The 20,281-nt window shown below is 34.6% G+C and overlaps 1 protein-coding gene across 1 annotated transcript in view; it reads right to left on the reverse strand.

The window, feature by feature from the left end:
- The window catches only part of LOC103505620 (neuronal acetylcholine receptor subunit alpha-7-like), a 142,235-nt gene that overhangs the window by 110,720 nt on the left and 11,234 nt on the right, over positions 1 to 20,281 (reverse strand). The window contains 3 exon segments of the mRNA XM_026820918.1: positions 8,378 to 8,422; positions 9,072 to 9,155; positions 10,905 to 11,075. Coding sequence (XP_026676719.1) covers positions 8,378 to 8,422; positions 9,072 to 9,155; positions 10,905 to 11,075 — 300 coding nt within the window.

The following is a 20,281-nucleotide window of genomic DNA, read 5'->3' on the forward strand; positions in this document are numbered from 1 at the left end:
CAAACTAATGAACATGATTTTTCTATCTACATAATCATAAGGTCAACTACAGGTTATTGCTTTCCCTTCAACGCGTCATTTATCAGGTACATTTGCCCTTCAAATATAATTTGTGATGAAAATGAAAAATATTTGAAATTCATTTTATTTTGAAACATCTTTTATTTGAAGCTTTCGAGTCAGTCTCACGGGAACATTTATTTCATACGCGCTTCCAACAGGATTCTGGGGGAAAAAGCTGAGCTCTCTCTATAAAAAAGTGAATTTTATATTGACTTGAATTTTTCTCCTGTTGAAAAGTCCATTGTGATGGCGAGGTCAATCGATCAACGTCAAAATTATTCAATAAGTCTCACCACACAATGTTGTTTACTGTTCACACATATTTCAACACACCCAGGAAAATTTCAGGAGTGGGGTGGAATTTGAAAGTGTGAGACTGAACTTGATTTGTAAAATGAAATTTATTGAATTCAGTGTTTACTGTTCACACACATTTCCACACACCCAGGAAAATTTCAGGAGTGGGGTGGAATTTGAAAGTGTGAGACTGAACTTGATTTGTAAAATGAAATTTATTGAATTCAGTTTAAAATCATTAGGTCATGTAAGACGGCGTTCGGTTCTACTGAATCTATAAAAATAAATGAGAATTTCTACCAGTCTTAAGATCTTATTTTTGCTAGATTGATATCGTTTTTTTTACCACCCCTTTTAGTCCACTTAAAAAAGAATAGTTTTTTTTGATCTACAACTTTCAACTTTAGTTAGCATCGCATGAACTTCATTAGGTCATGTAAGACGGCGTTCGGTTCTATTGAATCTATAAAAATAAATGAGAATTTCTACCAGTCCCAAGATCTTATTTTTGCTAGATTGATATCATTTTTTTTACCACCCCTTTTAGTCCACTTAAAAAAGAATAGTTTTTTACTTTCTATTACCCTTACGTATAGGGAACCTATACAAGGTAATGAGAAAGTATTGCAATCGGTCCAAATTTTCAAATACCACCCCTTTTAGTCCACTTAAAAAAGAATAGTTTTTTTTGATCTACAACTTTCAACTTTAGTTAGCATCGCATGAACTCATTCCAAAAAAGTGGTTTTTAGCCCATGGTCTGTACGTTACGTACGTATGTACGTACGTACGTACGTACGTACGTAACGTACGTACGTCTACAACTTTCAACTTTAGTTAGCATCGCATGAACTTTCACAGGCAACTATCACACCATGCCTAAAAAAAAGGACAAACACATGTACTTTGTAAAACCAACTATTGAAAAAAGAAGTATTTTAGTTCGAGCATAGCACAATATACAGGATGTCATATAATTCCTAAAAAAAGGACAAACACATGTACTTTGTAGAACCAACTACCTATTGAAAAAAGAAATATTTTAGTTCGAGCATAGCACAATATACAGGATGTCATATAATTTAATGGAGGAAATTTACTCTCTGTACCAAAATGAATCCGAACTAATTGTGTTATTATTTTGGACTGCCCTTATCTTTCCATCCCGGGGAACTGGAGTTTCCGAATTCAGCACCGATATTGGATGTTTCTTAGTAGGTACCAGAGAGGAATTAATTATGGGAACCCTCCATTGAATTTTTTAAGCACCCTGTATTAAATGACAAGGCAGAGTTTCATAACAGTTCTCTATGGAAAACAACATAGGTGTAACAAATACAAGTATACCAACGTTATAACTTAGAGTAGAAAAAAGCACAGAGGTCGGGCTTTCGAGCTTTTCAACAAAGGCGGCTTGTGACTGTAAATATTAATATTATAGTTGCACATCTTCCTCTCCTTTTTAGTCGTGTGCAGTTTAAATTTTAAATATACTCTTTCTTTTCAAATCCTATTATTTAGGTATTCTTCTTTTATATACCTAGGTCGTTCTACTCGAGGTCAAAAGAGATTAGGTATTTCTCTTTTTTGAGATTGAGAATCACAAGCCGCCAAGGTTGAAATAAAATATTTTATTTTATTCGAATATATAATATGTTAGGTATATAATATTTAGGTTTCAGCATTCACAATAATAATTATACTGATAATATGTATGATGCAATTCATTCATTATACGAATAGATTTTTTTTTATGTATTTTTATTTAGTCACCCAACCAAGTAGTTCCTTTCAGTAGATATTATTCGTGTAGTATTGAGTCCATGTTATCCTCATGGTTATTATGTATTTTTATTTAGTCACCCAACCAAGTAGTTCCTTTCAGTAGATATTATTCGTGTAGTATTGAGTCCATGTTATCCTCATGGTTGAAACAATTTTTTAATATGCAAAATGAAAAATATATCTATGCGCTACATAAACAGTATGTTTTTTGAATGCTAAATTTTTATCTATATCTAAAATTGCTATTGAAATTTCGTATCAAATTGAAAGCTCCCAGATACCTTATCTACGAGTACCTACATTTTTATCTATATCTAAAATTGCTATTGAAATTTCGTATCAAATTGAAAGCTCCCAGATACCTTATCTACGAGTACCTACATTTTAACGAATGTTTATATCAGAGGTCATATTGCTAATGGTAAGCATTAGGTCATGTTGTGTGTCTTGGTAGGTATTAGGTAGTTGCAGCTAAAATTCAAATTCAACACTATTGTGTAGTTGACACATCCACTAACGCACAATCCATTGTGTGTAATTTAACGAATGTTTATATCAGAGGTCATATTGCTAATGGTAAGCATTAGGTCATGTTGTGTGTCTTGGTAGGTAGGTATTAGGTAGTTGCAGCTAAAATTCAAATTCAACACTATTGTGTAGTTGACACATCCACTAACGCACAATCCATTGTGTGTAGACTGTAGAAAAATGAGGTAGATATTTTACACAACAAAAAATTCAATCTTACTGAAATTTGTTTCATTAGCTACGTATAAGTTTCACTATCTACTGAAAGGAATCTTCAGGATGGTGGTACCAAGTCAATTCAAATTACTCAGTTAATTAGATAAGTCACAAAACAAGAAGAAAACGAACAGTTCAATCATTTCAAATTAGAAGGGAAGAACAATAGTTTAGAGATAGAGTTTTAGTTTTAGAATCACAAATATCACGAGCCGCATTCCTCATCTCACTAAATGACGTCACTACATCTCTTTAGCTCCCACTTGCATCCCTTCTTCTTTATCTCTCTTTCTTTCCTCTTCCTTCTTTAATGTCAAGATCGAACATGGAAAGGAAGAGAGGAAGAACTTCTTCTCATTCTTCTTTTACTTCTTCTTCTTCTTCTTAATTCTCTTCTTCTTTATTCAATTCTACTTTAATCTAACTCCTCTTTTATCTCCTGAATGGAAAAAAAAATAAATAAATTCTCTTCTTCTTTATTCAATTCTACTTTAATCTAACTCCTCTTTTATCTCCTGAATGGAAAAAAAAAAATTAATAAATAACCTTACGCCGAATCCGAATTTTTAAATATTAAATAATCTGATTATTTTCTTTTTGTAATTTATAAAAAAAAAAAACTTTTAAATAACCTTACGCCGAATCCGAATTTTTAAATATTAAATAATCTGATTATTTTCTTTTTGTAATTTATAAAAAAAAACTTTGAATATTTAAAAGAAGGAAAAAATAATTTAATAGAAATCACCATTAGGTAAAACGGAATTATTTAATATTAAAGAAAGCATTCTCGCAGTTAAAAAAGATCATCTTCTTTGGAGTTTATGGATACGGTTGTTGTGAAAAAAGCCAAGAAAATGAGCAGCAAAATGGAAGATGGATTTTTACAGTGCTTTTTGGTTGACACATAATATGTTTTTTGAACAAATTTGGCAGAATTTTTTTTGTAATTAATAACTTTATCATCTAAAGCTTTTTCGCCTTAGAAGAAAGATTGAGTAGTGCGTCCTCCATTACAAAGACCCTATGTCACCAGTCTTTTGTAATACTCATTAAATGAAAATCGCGTTTCTATCCTCCTATCCTTGCCATATCTCTCCTTTCCCTTGTCTTTATGTTTTTTATGGCGATGAGTTCTATACTCATCTTTATCATGATAATGGCTCTTTTGTCTGTCACTCATTTTTAGCCCGCCCTTCCTTTATTATTACGATAATAATAAAAACAGGTATTAGGGATGTGCTATTATATTCGCTTTGGTGTTGTCTGTCACTCTGTCTGTCTGTCCCCATAGAAGGACTTATCCAAAACTGGTCGACCTATATATCAAATTAAAGGTCTTTTTACCAGGAACACAAAAGTGGTGGTGCAAATTTTGTCCAGAAAAAAAAAAACTGGTTCTTGGGGGATTTTTTTCACATTTTCTCACGCAAATGAGCTCTGATTTTGAAATTTGTCACAACAACCTATAAACTCAAAACGAGAAAGTTTTAGATAACACTTCAGTCGTTACTTTAATAAGCTACGCCGAGCAAGGCCAATAAACGGATGAGTGACTCAAACATTACCTATATTAAAAATTTAAAAGACAATTGAGATTCGACATACAACTGGTGGTAATATTTGGTGAGCTTTCAAGAATACTCAGATTCTCATCATCAGACCAAAATCGCGAGAGAGATGTTTATCAGACCAAAATCACGAGAGAGATGTTTAAACTCCAGCACTCGTAGAGTAAACATCCCTCTCGCGATTTTGGTCTGATGATGAGAATCTGAGTATTCTCGAAAGCTCACCAAATCTTATATTATAAGAACAAGATCCATTCACAGTTCACATTTCATAGTTCACACACTGATCGCTCTATCTCTAGAACCACAACACCTAGAAAGCTGAAATTTGTAAAATTTTGCGACGCGCAAAGCGATATAATAATATATTATCTAATAGTAAGTACATTTATTTTATTGTAGATTAAATCAACCCATGTTGACCTGATATATTGTGAATTTTATATTAAAATGAAAATGTAAATTTTACATTTTGAAGGCAACATTGCACGATAAGTGATAAAATTTTGCGACGCGCAAAGCGATATAATAATATATTATCTAATAGTAAGTACCTACATTTATTTTATTGTAGATTAAATCAACCCATGTTGACCTGATATATTGTGAATTTTATATTATTATTTCATATTGATTTGAATTTTGTTCATTGTACCATGCTCAAATTGTTTCGATTATAAATCCAATTCATTCGAAATATAAAGTAGCATTACTACCCCCACCCCGTGAGAACTGTTGGCGTAGTAGAAAATACAGATAGAAATATTATTATGCACTTTTCCGGGGGAATTGTATGAAATGAAAATTGAAAAACACAGCGTGCAGAGACTGCGGGAGAGAAAAGTTCCGCTCTCGACCAACATTTTGAGTTTCTTTTATGTTTTTAGTTTTTAGTTTGATAACTATGCAGCTAATAGGGAGCGCGCAGCGCGACCGTATTTTTATTATTTTCTACTTAGATATGTACACACACATGTGGTTATAATATGGGCAAATAATAATCTAGTAGGTAATGTATAATCTGGAGAAGTTGAAGCCTAAAAGTAAGGATATCGATCTGGATTCTAAAACCTTCGATTTCAATGTTATATCTACTCGTATTAGCAGCGAATGCCTAATAATAGATACTTTCGGTATTTATGCAAAAGCAACTGATACTGGCAACCTAAAATGGGTCAAATTGGATAATTCTAGGTAAAACTCATCCAAATCTAAGTACTATGAAGAGACAAGAAATATATCCAACCAGAAATGAGTTTATAAAACTTCAACAAAAGAGCAAATCGTTTTCCGGAGGCTATAAGCAGTGTAATGTATTCTGTCTCATGAGGAGCATTATAATTTGCTGATGATGACCTACTAATCATGACTTCTGCAAAGTCTGCGTTTCACACGCGCTGCCACTCCTCACAAAATGCTGATTTTTCAACCCTTGGACTTTTCATTGAACAAAGTTTCGACTAAAATGGGTCAAATTGGATAATTCTAGGTAAAACTCTTCCAAATCTAAGTACTATGAAGAGACAAGAAATATATCCAACCAGAAATGAGTTTATAAAACTTCAACAAAAGAGCAAATCGTTTTCCACAACTAAAACCAACCAAAGTTACCCAGCAAAGCACTTATTATATATTGATTGCCCGTGTAAATAACAATAGAATGCAAAATTTGCAGTATTTACAGTAGCAACTTCTAGCTTCTATGGTCAAATCCATCATTGATGTTTTTTATATGGCGCATTGCACACTTAAGTAATTTTACGATTTTTACGGTATTTAAACAAATGGTGACGAGTACAATGAAAGTAAACGGATATCTCCACTATTCTTTTTAATATGGCGCATTGCATACTCAAATAATTTCACGGCATTCATACAAATTAGAACACTCAAGATGGTGACGCATCCCATGAAAGTAGGGTTGGGACATCGACATCGATGTTTTGAAAACATCGATACATCGGAACAAAAACATCGATGTCAACATCGATGTTTTTGATAGAGTGATAAACGCCCCGAGCTCGTTTTCCAAGAAGGAAACTACTCTGACTTTCTCAATGGAAACTTCACAAAAAGATTCATTGGAATGGAAACCCTGCTACCTATACGCTTTTGAATAGAAATTCTACCCGGGAATAATAAATACATCTCTTGTTATGGTGTACTTAGTGGTGTATTTCTCCTCCTCAATATCCACCTCCTTGAAATGTTTATTTGAGCAAAGTATTAGGATCAAATATTGTCAAAGATGTTGCCCATTTTAATCACCTCAATCCACTGAGAACCAAAACTACTGGTAACCAAAACTACATAAACAACACATACATAGCAGTAAATAGTACAGTTTATTTAAAATGCTACTTATTGATAGGTATTCCTAGATAGTTTCCTCCGTTGTTAAATTTATAAAGTAAGAACTTCTGAACCATGCTTGAACATTGTACCTAATGGGGAAAAATCTATTAAAGAGTTAATTGGTTTGGCAAAGATGACGAAAAAATAGGTATGTTGTAACCACACCCATATTACCACTACCTAATGAATTAAATTTTGAACAATGAGAAATTGTACTCATATTTTAATCTTTTTATTTAAAAGATTGAAAAGTTCCTAATCTATTGCTAAACTTAGAAGTAGTATTCCTAGATAGTTTCCCCCGTTGTTTTATAAAGTAAGAACTTCTGAACCATGCTTGAGCATTGTACCTAATGGGGAAAAATCTATTAAAGAGTTAATTGGTTTGGCAAAGATGACGAAAAAATAGGTATGTTGTGACCACACCCATATTACCACTACCTAATGAATTATATTTTGAACAATGAGAAATTGTACTCATATTTTAATCTTTTTATTTAAAAGATTGAAAAGTTCCTAATCTATTGCTAAACTTAGAAGTGGTATTCCTAGATACGAGTAGTTTCCCCCGTTGTTAAATTTATAAAGTAAGAACTTCTGAACCTTTGTACCCAACATTGTACCTAATGGGGAAAAATCTATTAAAGAGTTAATTGGTTTGGCAAAGATGACGAAAAAATAGGTATGTTGTAACCACACCCTAGTCCTGAGATTCCTGAGCCAAAAACACGTCACTGAATAAAATTTCAGGACTTTAAAACCCCTCTGATGAGTGATGATACACCACTGGCAAGAACAATATAATTAAAGGAAATGAATTCAAGAAATTCAATTACAATAATGTAAATTATATCCAATAGAGAAAGAAAGAAAACTAAAACGTCTGCAGATAAAATAATAAATATCTGATGAAGATGATGTGAAGAAGTTGAACTTAGAGGCTGGAAAGTAAATACAAGCGAGATAATGAGAAAGGAGGAGAAGAAGAAAACAAAGAAGAAAAAGAAGAACAATTATATCCAATAGAGAAAGAAAGAAAACTAAAACGTCTGCAGATAAAATAATAAATATCTGATGAAGATGATGTGAAGAAGTTGTTGCAGATAAAGTAATAAATATCTGATGATGATGTGAGGAAGTTGAACTTAGAGGCTGGAATGTAAATACAAGCGAGATAATGAGAAAGGAGGAAAAGAAGAAAACAAAGAAGAAAAAGAAGAACAATAACAAAAGGAAGAAGAAGAAGGCGAAGGAGAAAAGGGAGAAGGAGGAGAAGATGGAAAAAAGGAAGTATATAAGAGGAGACAATGGAGAAGAAAGGAAAATGGAGTGAGATGAAGACTACTGAAAGGAATCTTCAGGGTGGTGGTACCAAGTCAATTCAAATTACTCAGTTAATTAGATAAGTCACAAAACAAGAAGAAAAACGAAAATTTCAATCATTTCAAATTAGAGGGGAAGAACAATAGTTTAGAGATAGAGTTTTAGTTTTAGAATCACAAATATCACGAGCCGCATTCCTCATCTCACTAAATGACGTCACGGTACACATTTCCACTTACCATTTTTAACCACGAGTTTGTGGCTACTATTTGGTTTTTTTCGTCCTGTAAATTTGATTAGAAGAGGATTTATTTAGTTGGAAATTTTACACATACATGTTACTTCATATGGAAAGAGGAGAATCACATAATTCCTGCCAGAAGAATGGGTATGACGTTGTTCAATGTTCAGAAGTTCTTACTCAATTCTACCTGTATTAATTATTTTAAGTATAGACATGTATTATTAGACAGAAGAAAACATGTTACTTTATATGGAAAGAGGAGAATCACATAATTCCTGCCAGAAGAATGGGTATGACGCTGTTCAATGTTCAGAAGTTCTTACTCAATTCTACCTGTATTAATTATTTTAAGTATAGACATGTATTATTAAACAGAAGAAATCAAGTCTACATGTTACTTTATATGGAAAGAGGAGAATCACATAATTCCTGCCAGACGAATGGGTATGACGTTGTTCAATGTTCAGAAGTTCTTACTCAATTCTACCTGTATTAATTATTTTAAGTATCATCATCATGTACTAAAGGAAATGCCTTGTCGTTGTAACCAATCTGATCTGTCTAGAGCTGATCTCTTGAGTTGACTGTATGAGTTGCAAGTATAGACACGTATTATTAAACAGAAGAAATCAAGTATAAAATAGTTATCCTTAATAAGCGCACTAACTAGAAATTAAACAAGTTATTACCTGAATTTGAATGTGTCCTACTGTGTAACCAATTGAGAAATAACACCATTTCAGTATTTTCAGTTGATTGTATGGAAATGGAAACTAAATAACAACTTACTGACTTGGGACTTTTATTTTTAAAATTGGCAAAAGAAAGCTATAGCTAATATTTATCATCATAGCAACTGGGAACTGGCCATAAAATGGACAAGCTGCGAAATTTTAAAGGTATATCCACACTTCACTGAAATATTGACTTATTGGAACAGTTTCCCACTAAAGAAAACATTGTAGAACAAAATTATCATCCGACATTTCCAACACAAGTGTGGACTATAAAATTTTGCGCCGCGCAAAGCGATATGATAATATATTATCTAATAGTAAGTACATTTATTTTATTGTAGATTAAATCAACCCATGTTGACCTGATATATTGTGAATTTTATATTATTATTTCATATTGATTTGAATTTTGTCCATTGTACCATGCTCAAATTGTTTCGATTTTAAATCCAATTCATTCGAAATATAAAGTGGCATTACTACCCCCACGCCGTGAGAACTGTTGGCGTAGTAGAAAATACAGATGGAAATATTATTATGCACTTTTCCGGGGGAATTGTATGAAATGAAAATTGAAATCTACGAGAGTTATATTCGTACTTAGATACATATGTACACACACATGTGGTTATAATATGGGCAAATAATAATCTAGTAGGTAGGTAATGTATAATCTGGAGAAGTTGAAGCCTAAAAGTAAGGATATCGATCTGGATTCTAAAACCTTCGATTTAAATGTTATATCTACTCGTATTAGCAGCAAATACCTAATAATGGATACTTTCGGTATTTATGCAAAAGCAACTGATACTAGCAACCTAAAATGGGTCAAATTGGATAATTCTAGGTAAAACTCTTCCAAATCTAAGTACTATGAAGAGACAAGAAATATATCCAACCAGAAATGAGTTTATAAAACTTCAACAAAAGAGCAAATCGTTTTCCACAACTAAAATCAACCAAAGTTACCCAGCAAAGCACTTATTATATATTCTGCTCAAAAAGAGTGATAAACGCCCCGAGTTCGTTTTCCAAGAAGGAAACTACTCTGACTTTCTCAATGGAAACTCCACAAAAAGATTCATTGGAATGGAAACCCTGCTACCTATACGCTTTTGAATAGAAATTCTACCCGGGAATAATAAATACATCTCTTGTCACATCTGATCTCTTTCTATCTTGTTATGTTTGTTATCTACATACATCTGATCTCTTTCTATCTTGTTATGTTTGTTATCTAATTACATCTGATCTCTTTCTATCTTGTTATGTTTGTTATCTACATACATCTGATCTCTTTCTATCTTGTTATGTTTGTTATCTACATACAGAGAAGAAGAAGAAGAAGGAGAAGAAGAAAAACTCAATTTCCCGTGTTTTGGGGCGAAATCCTTGAGACTGTAAATTTAATTTTCCTTTATTTTTCGACCCACCTAGGGTATGTTTCTTAGTTTCTAGGTAGATATCTACATAAACAAAATAATAAATCATGCTCTAATTTTACATGTAGGTATCTCCTGCTAAAAACTTTGTTTTGCATCTTTTTCTTTCGGCGTCATGAGTTTGACGTATTATCTAGTTACAAAGATAAATAATAGGTATCCGGTTTTTCCATTGAATCCGATAAAGGAGACGAAAGTTCCAAACTTACCTTTAAATTTGATATGGCTTTCGATTTTTTTTGTAATTTGTTTATTTATTTAGAGTTTCTGGGTAAGTATATTTATATTTACTGAACATGCAGTTTATAAAATAAAAAAATTTATTCCAAAATTTCAAACTTACCCTCAAAATCCGGTACGGGCTTTCGATGAGGAGACAAATCTCTCCTTCTATCCGGCTGTCTTGCCGTTCTATAATTGGGGCAGGTACCATATCCAATGTTTTAGCATCTGGATGAAAGAAGTTCTCAGCTTTGGCCTGTTTGACCTTCATCTCGCTAGAGGCATCAATGACCTTGTTCAGTTGCGATAGAGAGTTGGCACAACGCAGACACACTACCAACTAAGCTAACTAGGCTGGCCAAATTTTATCTTTGAGTAAATAAATTTTAGGGAGGTAGGTTTCTGAAATTCTAGGAGCCATTTTTATTTCGTCATTTTTTCTTCTTCGGAAATCTGAGTAGGTAATTTTTTACCTTATGTTACGCGTAATGCGTACCGTGCGTAGTTACGCGTGTGTCACAGCTATCAGCCACATTACAACATGCTACCTGACACCTAGCTCATTTTTTATCTTTGAGTACATAAATTTTAGGGAGGTAGGTTTCTGAAATTCTAGGAGCCATTTTTATTTCGTCATTTCTTCTTCGGAAATCTGAGTAGGTAATTTTTTACTTTGTGTTACGCGTAATGCGTACCGTGCGTAGTTACGCGTGTGTCACAGCTATCAGCCACATTACAACATGCTACCTGACACCTAGCTCATTATAATAATTAATATGTAGTGTTTATTTATATATACTAGGATAGGACTTCAAATTCCTATCCTAGGAAAAAGGATCCCAAAGAATTAATTGGGTCCCAAATTTTCTCAAAATCAATCAAAACAATGAGAGGTTCGAGGAAGAAGTTGCGATTGATTGAGTGTGAGGACGGAGCAGGAATGGTACAGTTGGAGAATTGAATAAAGTAATACGATGTTGTGAAAAAAGAAAAAAAAATCAAAACAAACAAACGAATAGACAGACAAACTTTATGCAACGTGGTCAAGTTAAAACTTAGAATTCGCTTCGTTCATCCAATGAAATGTTCATCTTCCAATCAAAATTTGCGCTCAAAAGAGCTTTCGAAACAAGTTGGGTGTCCTTTCTGCTCGTGTGACGTTTTCCAACCACCATACGTACACACATTTTATTCACATACACATACACAAATATGTGGTATGCAGATACACATACAGGTTCACACACATGTTATTCACAATATTAGTTAGGTATGCTTTCAACCAACCTTTCCAATTTCGCTCAAAGAGTGACATTATCGAGGTATGTATAAGTTATATTATATCTGTAATTCTCTATCTTGTACCTTCCTGTTGGTTGAAATGAACAATACAAAGTAAGAATGACAAACAGATGATAAGAGTAACAGATACAAATAATAGGCGCTAAGGGAACACTACCGCCCAACTCTTTTGAAAATGTTTTCAGGTGTCCCAAAAACTGAGTAATCAAAAACGGGACCTGCGGTGTTTGATCCTAATGAGATGTTCTACCTGTCGTTTCTAGTAATTTCTTATTGTTTTGTTTTTTCTCATTTGTTTTTTCTTTTCCCCCTCATTATCATTTGTATGACTTTGTAATTTGTTACATTTCTAACTTATATTACAATAAAAACATTTCTTATTCTTATTCTTATTCATTATGTACATTGGTTAGGTGCGTTTCCCTTTATCTATTTATTATTGTTATTTCAAGTTAATAGGTTATATTGTTTCTAAAGTGCTGACATAAGGAGAAGAGAGCATAGAAAGTAGAAATCCAGGATACCTTGAGTACGTTAGTAAATACATAGCGGATAAGTAAATAGGAAATACATGCATAGTTAGGTACATACTCGTGCATTCCTGTAACAAACGTTAGTTAGATAGTTGTATGTATGTTATATATGTACATAATATAATATTACATATGTACCGTCGAAAATGAAATGAAAAAGAGCAAATTGAGTGAGACAAAACATCAGAAGAGATTTCCTCTATTGGGAAAGAAGAAAGAAAGAAAGAGGAAACCTTTTTGTCAAATCAGGTTGACATGGTTGCCAAATTGATGTACAACATTTTTAAAATTGTTTTAGCATTTTTTATATATTCAAGCAGAAGGAGGAGAAGAGGAAGAAGGAGGAGGAGAAGAAGAAGAAGAAGAAGAAGAAGAAGAAGAAGAAGAAAAACTCAATTTCCCGTGTTTTGGGGCGAAATCCTTGAGACTGTAAATTTAATTTTCCTTTATTTTTCGACCCACCTAGCATGGTGTGATGGTGCTATAGGAACTAATTACTCGTTTGTATAGCATTCAAATTCGAAATTGAAACTCAAAAATTCCTTTGAAAGACAGAGAAAATTGTTGTTGAAAAAAAGGGGGAGAAATTGAAAGTAAAAAGGAATTGTAATATAAAATAAATAAATTAAAAAATAAATTTATAAATAGATGGATCCTTTTTATATAACATTCAGATACCTATAATATATATGTACCTATTGCCAGTCCTCCATCATACCTAATCGCCTATCTTATATTATAAAATCAAGATCCATTCACTCATTCACATTTCACATTTTATATTCACACACTGATCGCTCTATCTCCTGAACCACAACACCTAGTTACTAATAAAAGCGATACAAGTAAGACTTTGTAAGGTTCCTACGGTGCTCTTTAACATCCTACCTACCTGTTGGATGTCAAATAGGATGAGGAAAAAATTTCCTTTATTTTCATGAAACAGACAAGACAGATTATGAAAATGTAAAAATCATGAAGTCAAAAGCTAAAACCACAAGGGTGAATGGAATTTCCACGCAAGCCATCCAACTTTTCAACATTATTTTTTGTGCCATGTGCAATTCTAAAATGAAATGCAGCCAGCCTAGTTAGCTTAGTTGGTAGCGCGTCTGTCTTGTAAGCGCTAGGCCGCGGGTTCGATTCCCGCCGAAACAGGGTTCCACGACGTCTCTCGAGAGCTCCCTACGGAATCTACCAAGTTCGTAGAGAGCGGTCTCTTGAGGACAAGTCCAGAGAAAAGGTCTACGATGTACTGCCACCTTTTGGAAAGAGGGCATACTTCCTGTAGATACTAGAGGGGGTCGATCCAGCAACCTCCAGGTCTGAAGTCTAAAAGCTTCGCACTACACGAGTAAGTATCCTTGAAATAATTTACCAAGGCAAAGCATGGCATTACTCCAAGGAATCACAACTTAACATAGTACCTATTTGTAATCTTTGTTATCTACACACATCTGATCTCTTTCTATTTTGTTATGATTGTTATCTACATACATCTGATTTCTTTCTATCTTGTTATGTTTGTTATCTACATACATCTGATCTCTTTCTATCTTGTTATGTTTGTTATCTACATACATGAACTAATTAATCGTTTGTAGCATTCAAATTCAAAATTAAAACTCAAAAATTCCTTTGAAAGACAGAGAAAATAATAAATTGTTGTTGAAAAAAAAGGGGGAAAAATTGAAAGTAAAAAGGACCTTGTAATATAAAATAAATTAATTAAAAAATAAATTTATAAATAGATGGAACCTTTTTATGTAACATTCAGATACCTATAATATATGTACCTATTGCCAGTCCTCCATCATACCTAATAGCCTATCTTATATTATAAAATCAAGATCCATTCACTCATTCACATTTTATATTCACACACTGATCGCTCTATCTCCTGAACCACAACACCTAGTTACTAATAAAGGCGATACAAGACAAGTAAGACTTTTTAAGGCTCCTACGGTGCTCTTTAACATCCTACCTATTGGATGTCAAATAGGATGAGGAAAAAATTTCCTTTATTTTTATGAAACAGACAAGACAGATTATGAAAATGTAAAAATCATGAAGTCAAAACCGAAAACCACGAGGGTGAATGGAATTTCCACGCAAGCCATCCAACTTTTCAACATTATTTGTGCCATGTGCCATTCTAAAATGAAATGCAGCCAGCCTAGTTAGCTTAGTTGGTAGCGCGTCTGTCTTGTAAGCGCTAGGCCGCGGGTTCGATTCCCGCCCGGGGCGGATTTTATCCTGATGGGATAATGTTCGTTCTCGGAAGGCTGGCTTTCTCCTATCCTGTCTTCCTTCTCTCTTCGATTTCGGGACGATAAGACCATAGCAGTTACAGTTCCCATCGTAGGCTTTCTCCTATCCTGTCTTCCTTCTCTCTTCGATTTCGGGACGATAACTAGCAGTTACAGTTCCCTCTGCTTTCTTCCACCTGGCTTCCTTCTCTCTTCGATTTCGGGACGATAAGACCATAGCAGTTACAGTTCCCTCTGTCAAACCCCTTACACCTGGCTTCCTTCTCTCTTCGATTTCGGGACGATAAGACCATAGCAGTTACAGTTCCCTCTGTCAAACCTCTTTAAAAAATAAATGAAATGCATAATATTTCTAGCTCTTGGCGGTATCGATAGCGAGAAATATTGAAATCAGAGATGTAACTAGATACCTAGATAGGAGGGGGCCACGTGTAAAATAAAACTTTGTTTATTGCTAAACCATAATATTATCGACAGAAAAATGAGAAATAATAATGATAAAGGGAATTTAGCTTGAAATCAGGAAAAGTGGCAAACAAAACCCCTCAACAGTAGTTTATTTCATCATTCGCGAAGTTGCGTATTTAATTATTTATTACACCTCAATGTGAGAAAAACAATAGCGACGAATTTGATATTCAATTTGAAATTCACTATTCACGTTGTAGGACATGCCTGGTTTCTTCACGTTTCAAGTGGAAACAAGAACTCATTTGAAACTGTTTCTTTGAAATTTGGAGTACTTGGGAGTAAAACGAGTACTTGGGAGTAAAACGCGTGCTACTGAAAGAAAATTGAGATCAGAATGAGACTGAAAATGATGAAATATGTTTTGTGGTCTCACCGTCATGGTACAATACAATGTCATTTAATTGTTACACATTTACTAGTAGATATGCAATACCTATGCATGAGATGAAACTGAAAAGAACAAGAAAACTCAAAGAACCTATTTCTCAAACATAAATAGAAAGATTGGAGTCTAGTTAGCATGTAGCGTGGCCTGCCTTGTAAGCGCCGGGTCGCAGATGCGATTCCCGGCGGGGGCGAAATTTATCCTACACAGACAAGATTTGTTCTCGGAACGGCTGGCCTTCTCCTATCTTGTCCTCCTCTTTTCGATTTCGGGACGATAAGGCCTTCACTCTTTTGTGTTGGCAAACCTTCGTTTCCGGAACGGCTGGCTTTCTTCTATCCTATCTCTTTTGGGATAAAATCTCTCTATTGCTACTTTTCCTTCTATCAAACTTCTTCAAAAAAGAAGGAAAATGGAAAGATTGGAAAGCAATCTCAGGATAGGTCCTGTATAGATATACTTTCTTCCCAAGTGACTGAAAAGTAATAAAAGAGGCACAATATTGTTCAATTAGATGTCTGAGCTACACCATCCCTTGGGAAAACCCTGTGTATAGATATAGGTCCTGTATAGATACTTTCTTCCCAAGTGACTGAAAAGTAATAAAAGAGGCACAATATTGTTCAATTAGATGTCTGAGCTACACCATCCCTTGGGAAAATTGAAATTTTGCTGTCTCCCCTTGACTTGTATTATGCTTTGATAGAAATATTCTGAAATGTCATGTCCTTTTTTTTATTACCTACTTTCCTTATTTTCGAAGTTGAAATGTCTTGTATTGTAGAACCTTTGAACATTTCCTCTCATTCAATAAGATTCTTGTTAGGCTTCCCTGTTTCTTGTCATTTTGATTTTATTCTAAGTCTCTGTTACATCCACATTCCACTTATCTCTTGTCCCCATCCCCATGCATACTTGCATTATAGCACCTTACTTCCTTTCTTGGACATTTGTAGGAACGCCCGACAACTATTTCAAGTATGCAATGTGCCCTACACGTTGCATCATTTTCTTCACGCGTGATGAAGACTGCTTTCGTAATTTTCCTCAAGTCAGTGTGCCAATGTGTGACAGAATAAATTTCATTCAATGGATCCTTCCTCCCCTACATACCTACATACATAGGTCCTATTAGCTATTCCTCAAGGGGAACCCTTGCGACCTTGACTAACAATACCTAAGTACCAACATTCTGTTAATTCTACCTACCTAATATATTTCCAAAAATGCACGTGCTAGTAATTTTCTTACAATTTTTGTCTAATACCTGTGCCCTAAATCACCAAAGTATGGAAAAGTATCTTACAAGTGTAATAGCCAATGGAAAAGCAGAATTTGGACGAATCATATCGAAATATGGAATTGTAAATACTTTTCCATACTTTGGTGATTTAGGGCACTGGGGGAGTAAACCAACTAGAAATTTCCCTTGATAAAAGCAAGGGTGCGAAGGACACTTGTAATTTTTTTGTAGCCAAAACCAAATGTCAGGCCAAAAGCAATCACCTTAGGATTGATTGAGAGGCTGACGAAAAACGCCGACGCCGTCTGAACACGGGAAAAGAAAAAGATTTTGCCAGCCTAGTGCCTAGTTAGGAGGTAGCGCGTGTGACTTGTGAGCGTTAGGTCATGGGTTCGATTCCCACCCGGGGTGAATTTTATCCTAAACAGATAAGGTTCGTTCTCGGAACGGCTGGCTTTCTTCTATCATGCTATTCTTCTCTCTTCGATTTCGGGACGATAATACCTTAGTACCTATTTCTTTTTTTTTTAGGGAGAGAAAGGATTGGGATACCTACACGTTGACCACAAACAGATATGTCCGCCCATTTCTCGATTTTAAAATTTGTAAAAATTCCATTGTTATCTCAATACATTGTATTGTTTGGTTTCCCCATACACAGTGTAATAGAAAGTGAAAAAGTGAAAAAAATGTAAAATGTTTCTGTAATAAGATGAAACATCAGGAAACTGAGAAGAAGAAAACAAGAAGAAAAGATGAGGAGGAGAAAATTTTTTTCAGAAAATTAGAAATTAACAATTCTATCCCCATCCATTAGTAGAGCATTCCATTCCCCTTAGTGTGAGTAGTTTATACAGGGTAGAGCAACGAAACTATCGAAATGGAAAAGAAACATTTTAAAATTTGTACAAATTCCATTGTTATCTCAATACATTGACTTGTTTAGTTTTCCCATACACAGTGTAATAGAAAGTGAAAAAGTGGAAAAAAAAATGTAAAATATTTCTGTAATAAGATGAAACATCAGGAAACTGAGAAGTAGAAAACAAGAAGAAAGGATGAGGAGGAGAAAAAAATATTCAGAAAATTAGAAATTAACAATTCTGTATCCATCCATTAGTAGAGCATTCCATTCCCCTTAGTGTGAGTAGTTTATACAGGGTAGAGCAACGAAACTATCGAAATGGAAAAAAAACAGGGTTCTACGACGTCTCTCGAGAGCTTCCTACGGAATCTACCAAGTTCGTAGAGAGCGGTCTCTTGAGAACAAGTCCAGATAAAAGGTCTACGATGTACTGCCACCTTTTGGAAAGAGGGCATACTTCCTGTAGATACTAGAGGAGGTCGATCCAGCAACCTCCAGGTCCGAAGTCTAAAAGCTTCGCACTACACGAGTAAGTATCCTTGAAATAATTTACCAAGGCAAAGGATGGCATTACTCCAAGGAATCACAACTTAACATACCTACCTAGTACCTATTTGTAATCTTTGTTATCTACATTCATACATCTGATCTCTTTCTATTTTGTTATGTTTGTTATCTACATACCTACATACATAGGTCCTAGCTCAAGGGGAACCCTTGCGACCTTGACTAACAATACCTAAGTACCAACATTCTATTAATTCTACCTACATAATATAGGTATTTCCAAAAATGCACGTGCTAGTAATTTTCTTACAATTTTTGTCTAATACCTGGGGAAGTAAACCAACTAGAAATTTCCCTTGATAAAAGCAAGGGTGATGCGAAGGACACTCGTAAATTTTTTGTAGCCAAAACCAAATGTCAGCCCAAAGCAATCACCTTAGGACTGATTGAGAAGCTGGCGAAAAACGCCGACCCCGTCTGAACACGGGAAAAGGAAAAGATTTTGCCAGCCTAGTGGCTAGTTAGGAGGTAGCGCGTGTGACTTGTGAGCGTTAGGTCATGGGTTCGATTCCCACCCGGGGTGAATTTTATCCTAAACAGATAAGGTTCGTTCTCGGAACGACTGGCTTTCTCCTATCCTGTCTTCCTTCTCTCTTCGATTTCGGGACGAAAAGACCTTAGTACCTATTTCTTTTTTTTTAGGGAGAGAAAGGATTGGGATACCTACACACTTTCATGATCAAGGTATGCATCCCTAAGGGGAATAACCTGTCCATTGACATGTGAAGTCCTTCAATAATTTGCCAGGAAAAAAAGGAAAGAATCAAACATGCTCACCTGACTGTCATTTCCTTTCAAATTCACCACTTAACGTAATGGGAAACGAGAAACGAAAAGAACTTGTAGATATCGTGAACTTTCCAGAAAAAAAAGAACAGTATTCAAATCTAGAAAACATTCTCCATATTGAAAGCAATCAAAGCTAAAAAGTTGAAACAATCCCTTTAGAATTGCATTGTGAAGTCCTTCAATAATTTGCCAGGAAAAAAAAGGAAAGAATCAAACATGCTCACCTGACTGTCATTTCCTATTTTCCTTTCAAATTCACCACTTAACGTAATGGGAAACGAAAAGAACTTGTAGATATCGTGAACTTTCCAGAAAAAAAGAACAGTATTCAAATCTAGAAAACATTCTCCATATTGAAAGCAATCAAAGCTAAAAAGTTGAAACAATCCCTTTAGAATTGTTTTCGATGAAGAGAGCTTCACATTCCCTCAGGAAATGATCCTGACAATTGTGCAACTCGAGAGGACATAGCAGTAATTTGGTTACATTATCCAGATTACCGGTGATTGGTGAGTAGCTTTCCATGGGATTGACATTGACAGCGAAATCGGAAAGATATTTGGAAACAAACTTCTTCAGATAGGTAAGTGAAGACTGAAGAGATGTTCTTGCATCATGTTAGGAAAGAGGTGGCAGGACAACGTCTTGGAAACCCTACAATAATGTTCAATTAGACGTTTTTATGGGTATTAGCGAAATCGGAAAGATATTTGGAAACAAACTTCTTCAGATAGGTAAGTGAAGAAATGTTCTTGCATCATGTTAGGAAAGAGGTGGCAGGACAACGTCTTGGAAACCCTACAATAATGTTCAATTAGACGTTTTTATGGGTATAGATATATTGTCATAAGTACCTATACGTATAAGTAGGCTTGCCAAATATCCAAATTGTCGATTCGGGACGCGAATCCGCGAACATAATTGCCAAATCCGCGAACATAATCGCAAAATCCGCGAACAAAATCGCCAAATCCGCAAGTTCAAAGATGTGGGACGTCAGACTTTACGCAGTTGTTTTTTTCGTCCGTTAGGTAGCGCCACTATGCAAGCACGCTAGCGGAGGAGCAGAA

Source organism: Diaphorina citri, unplaced genomic scaffold, assembly GCF_000475195.1.
Source record: "Diaphorina citri unplaced genomic scaffold, Diaci psyllid genome assembly version 1.1 scaffold185, whole genome shotgun sequence".
Taxonomy (NCBI): Eukaryota; Metazoa; Arthropoda; class Insecta; order Hemiptera; family Psyllidae; genus Diaphorina; species Diaphorina citri.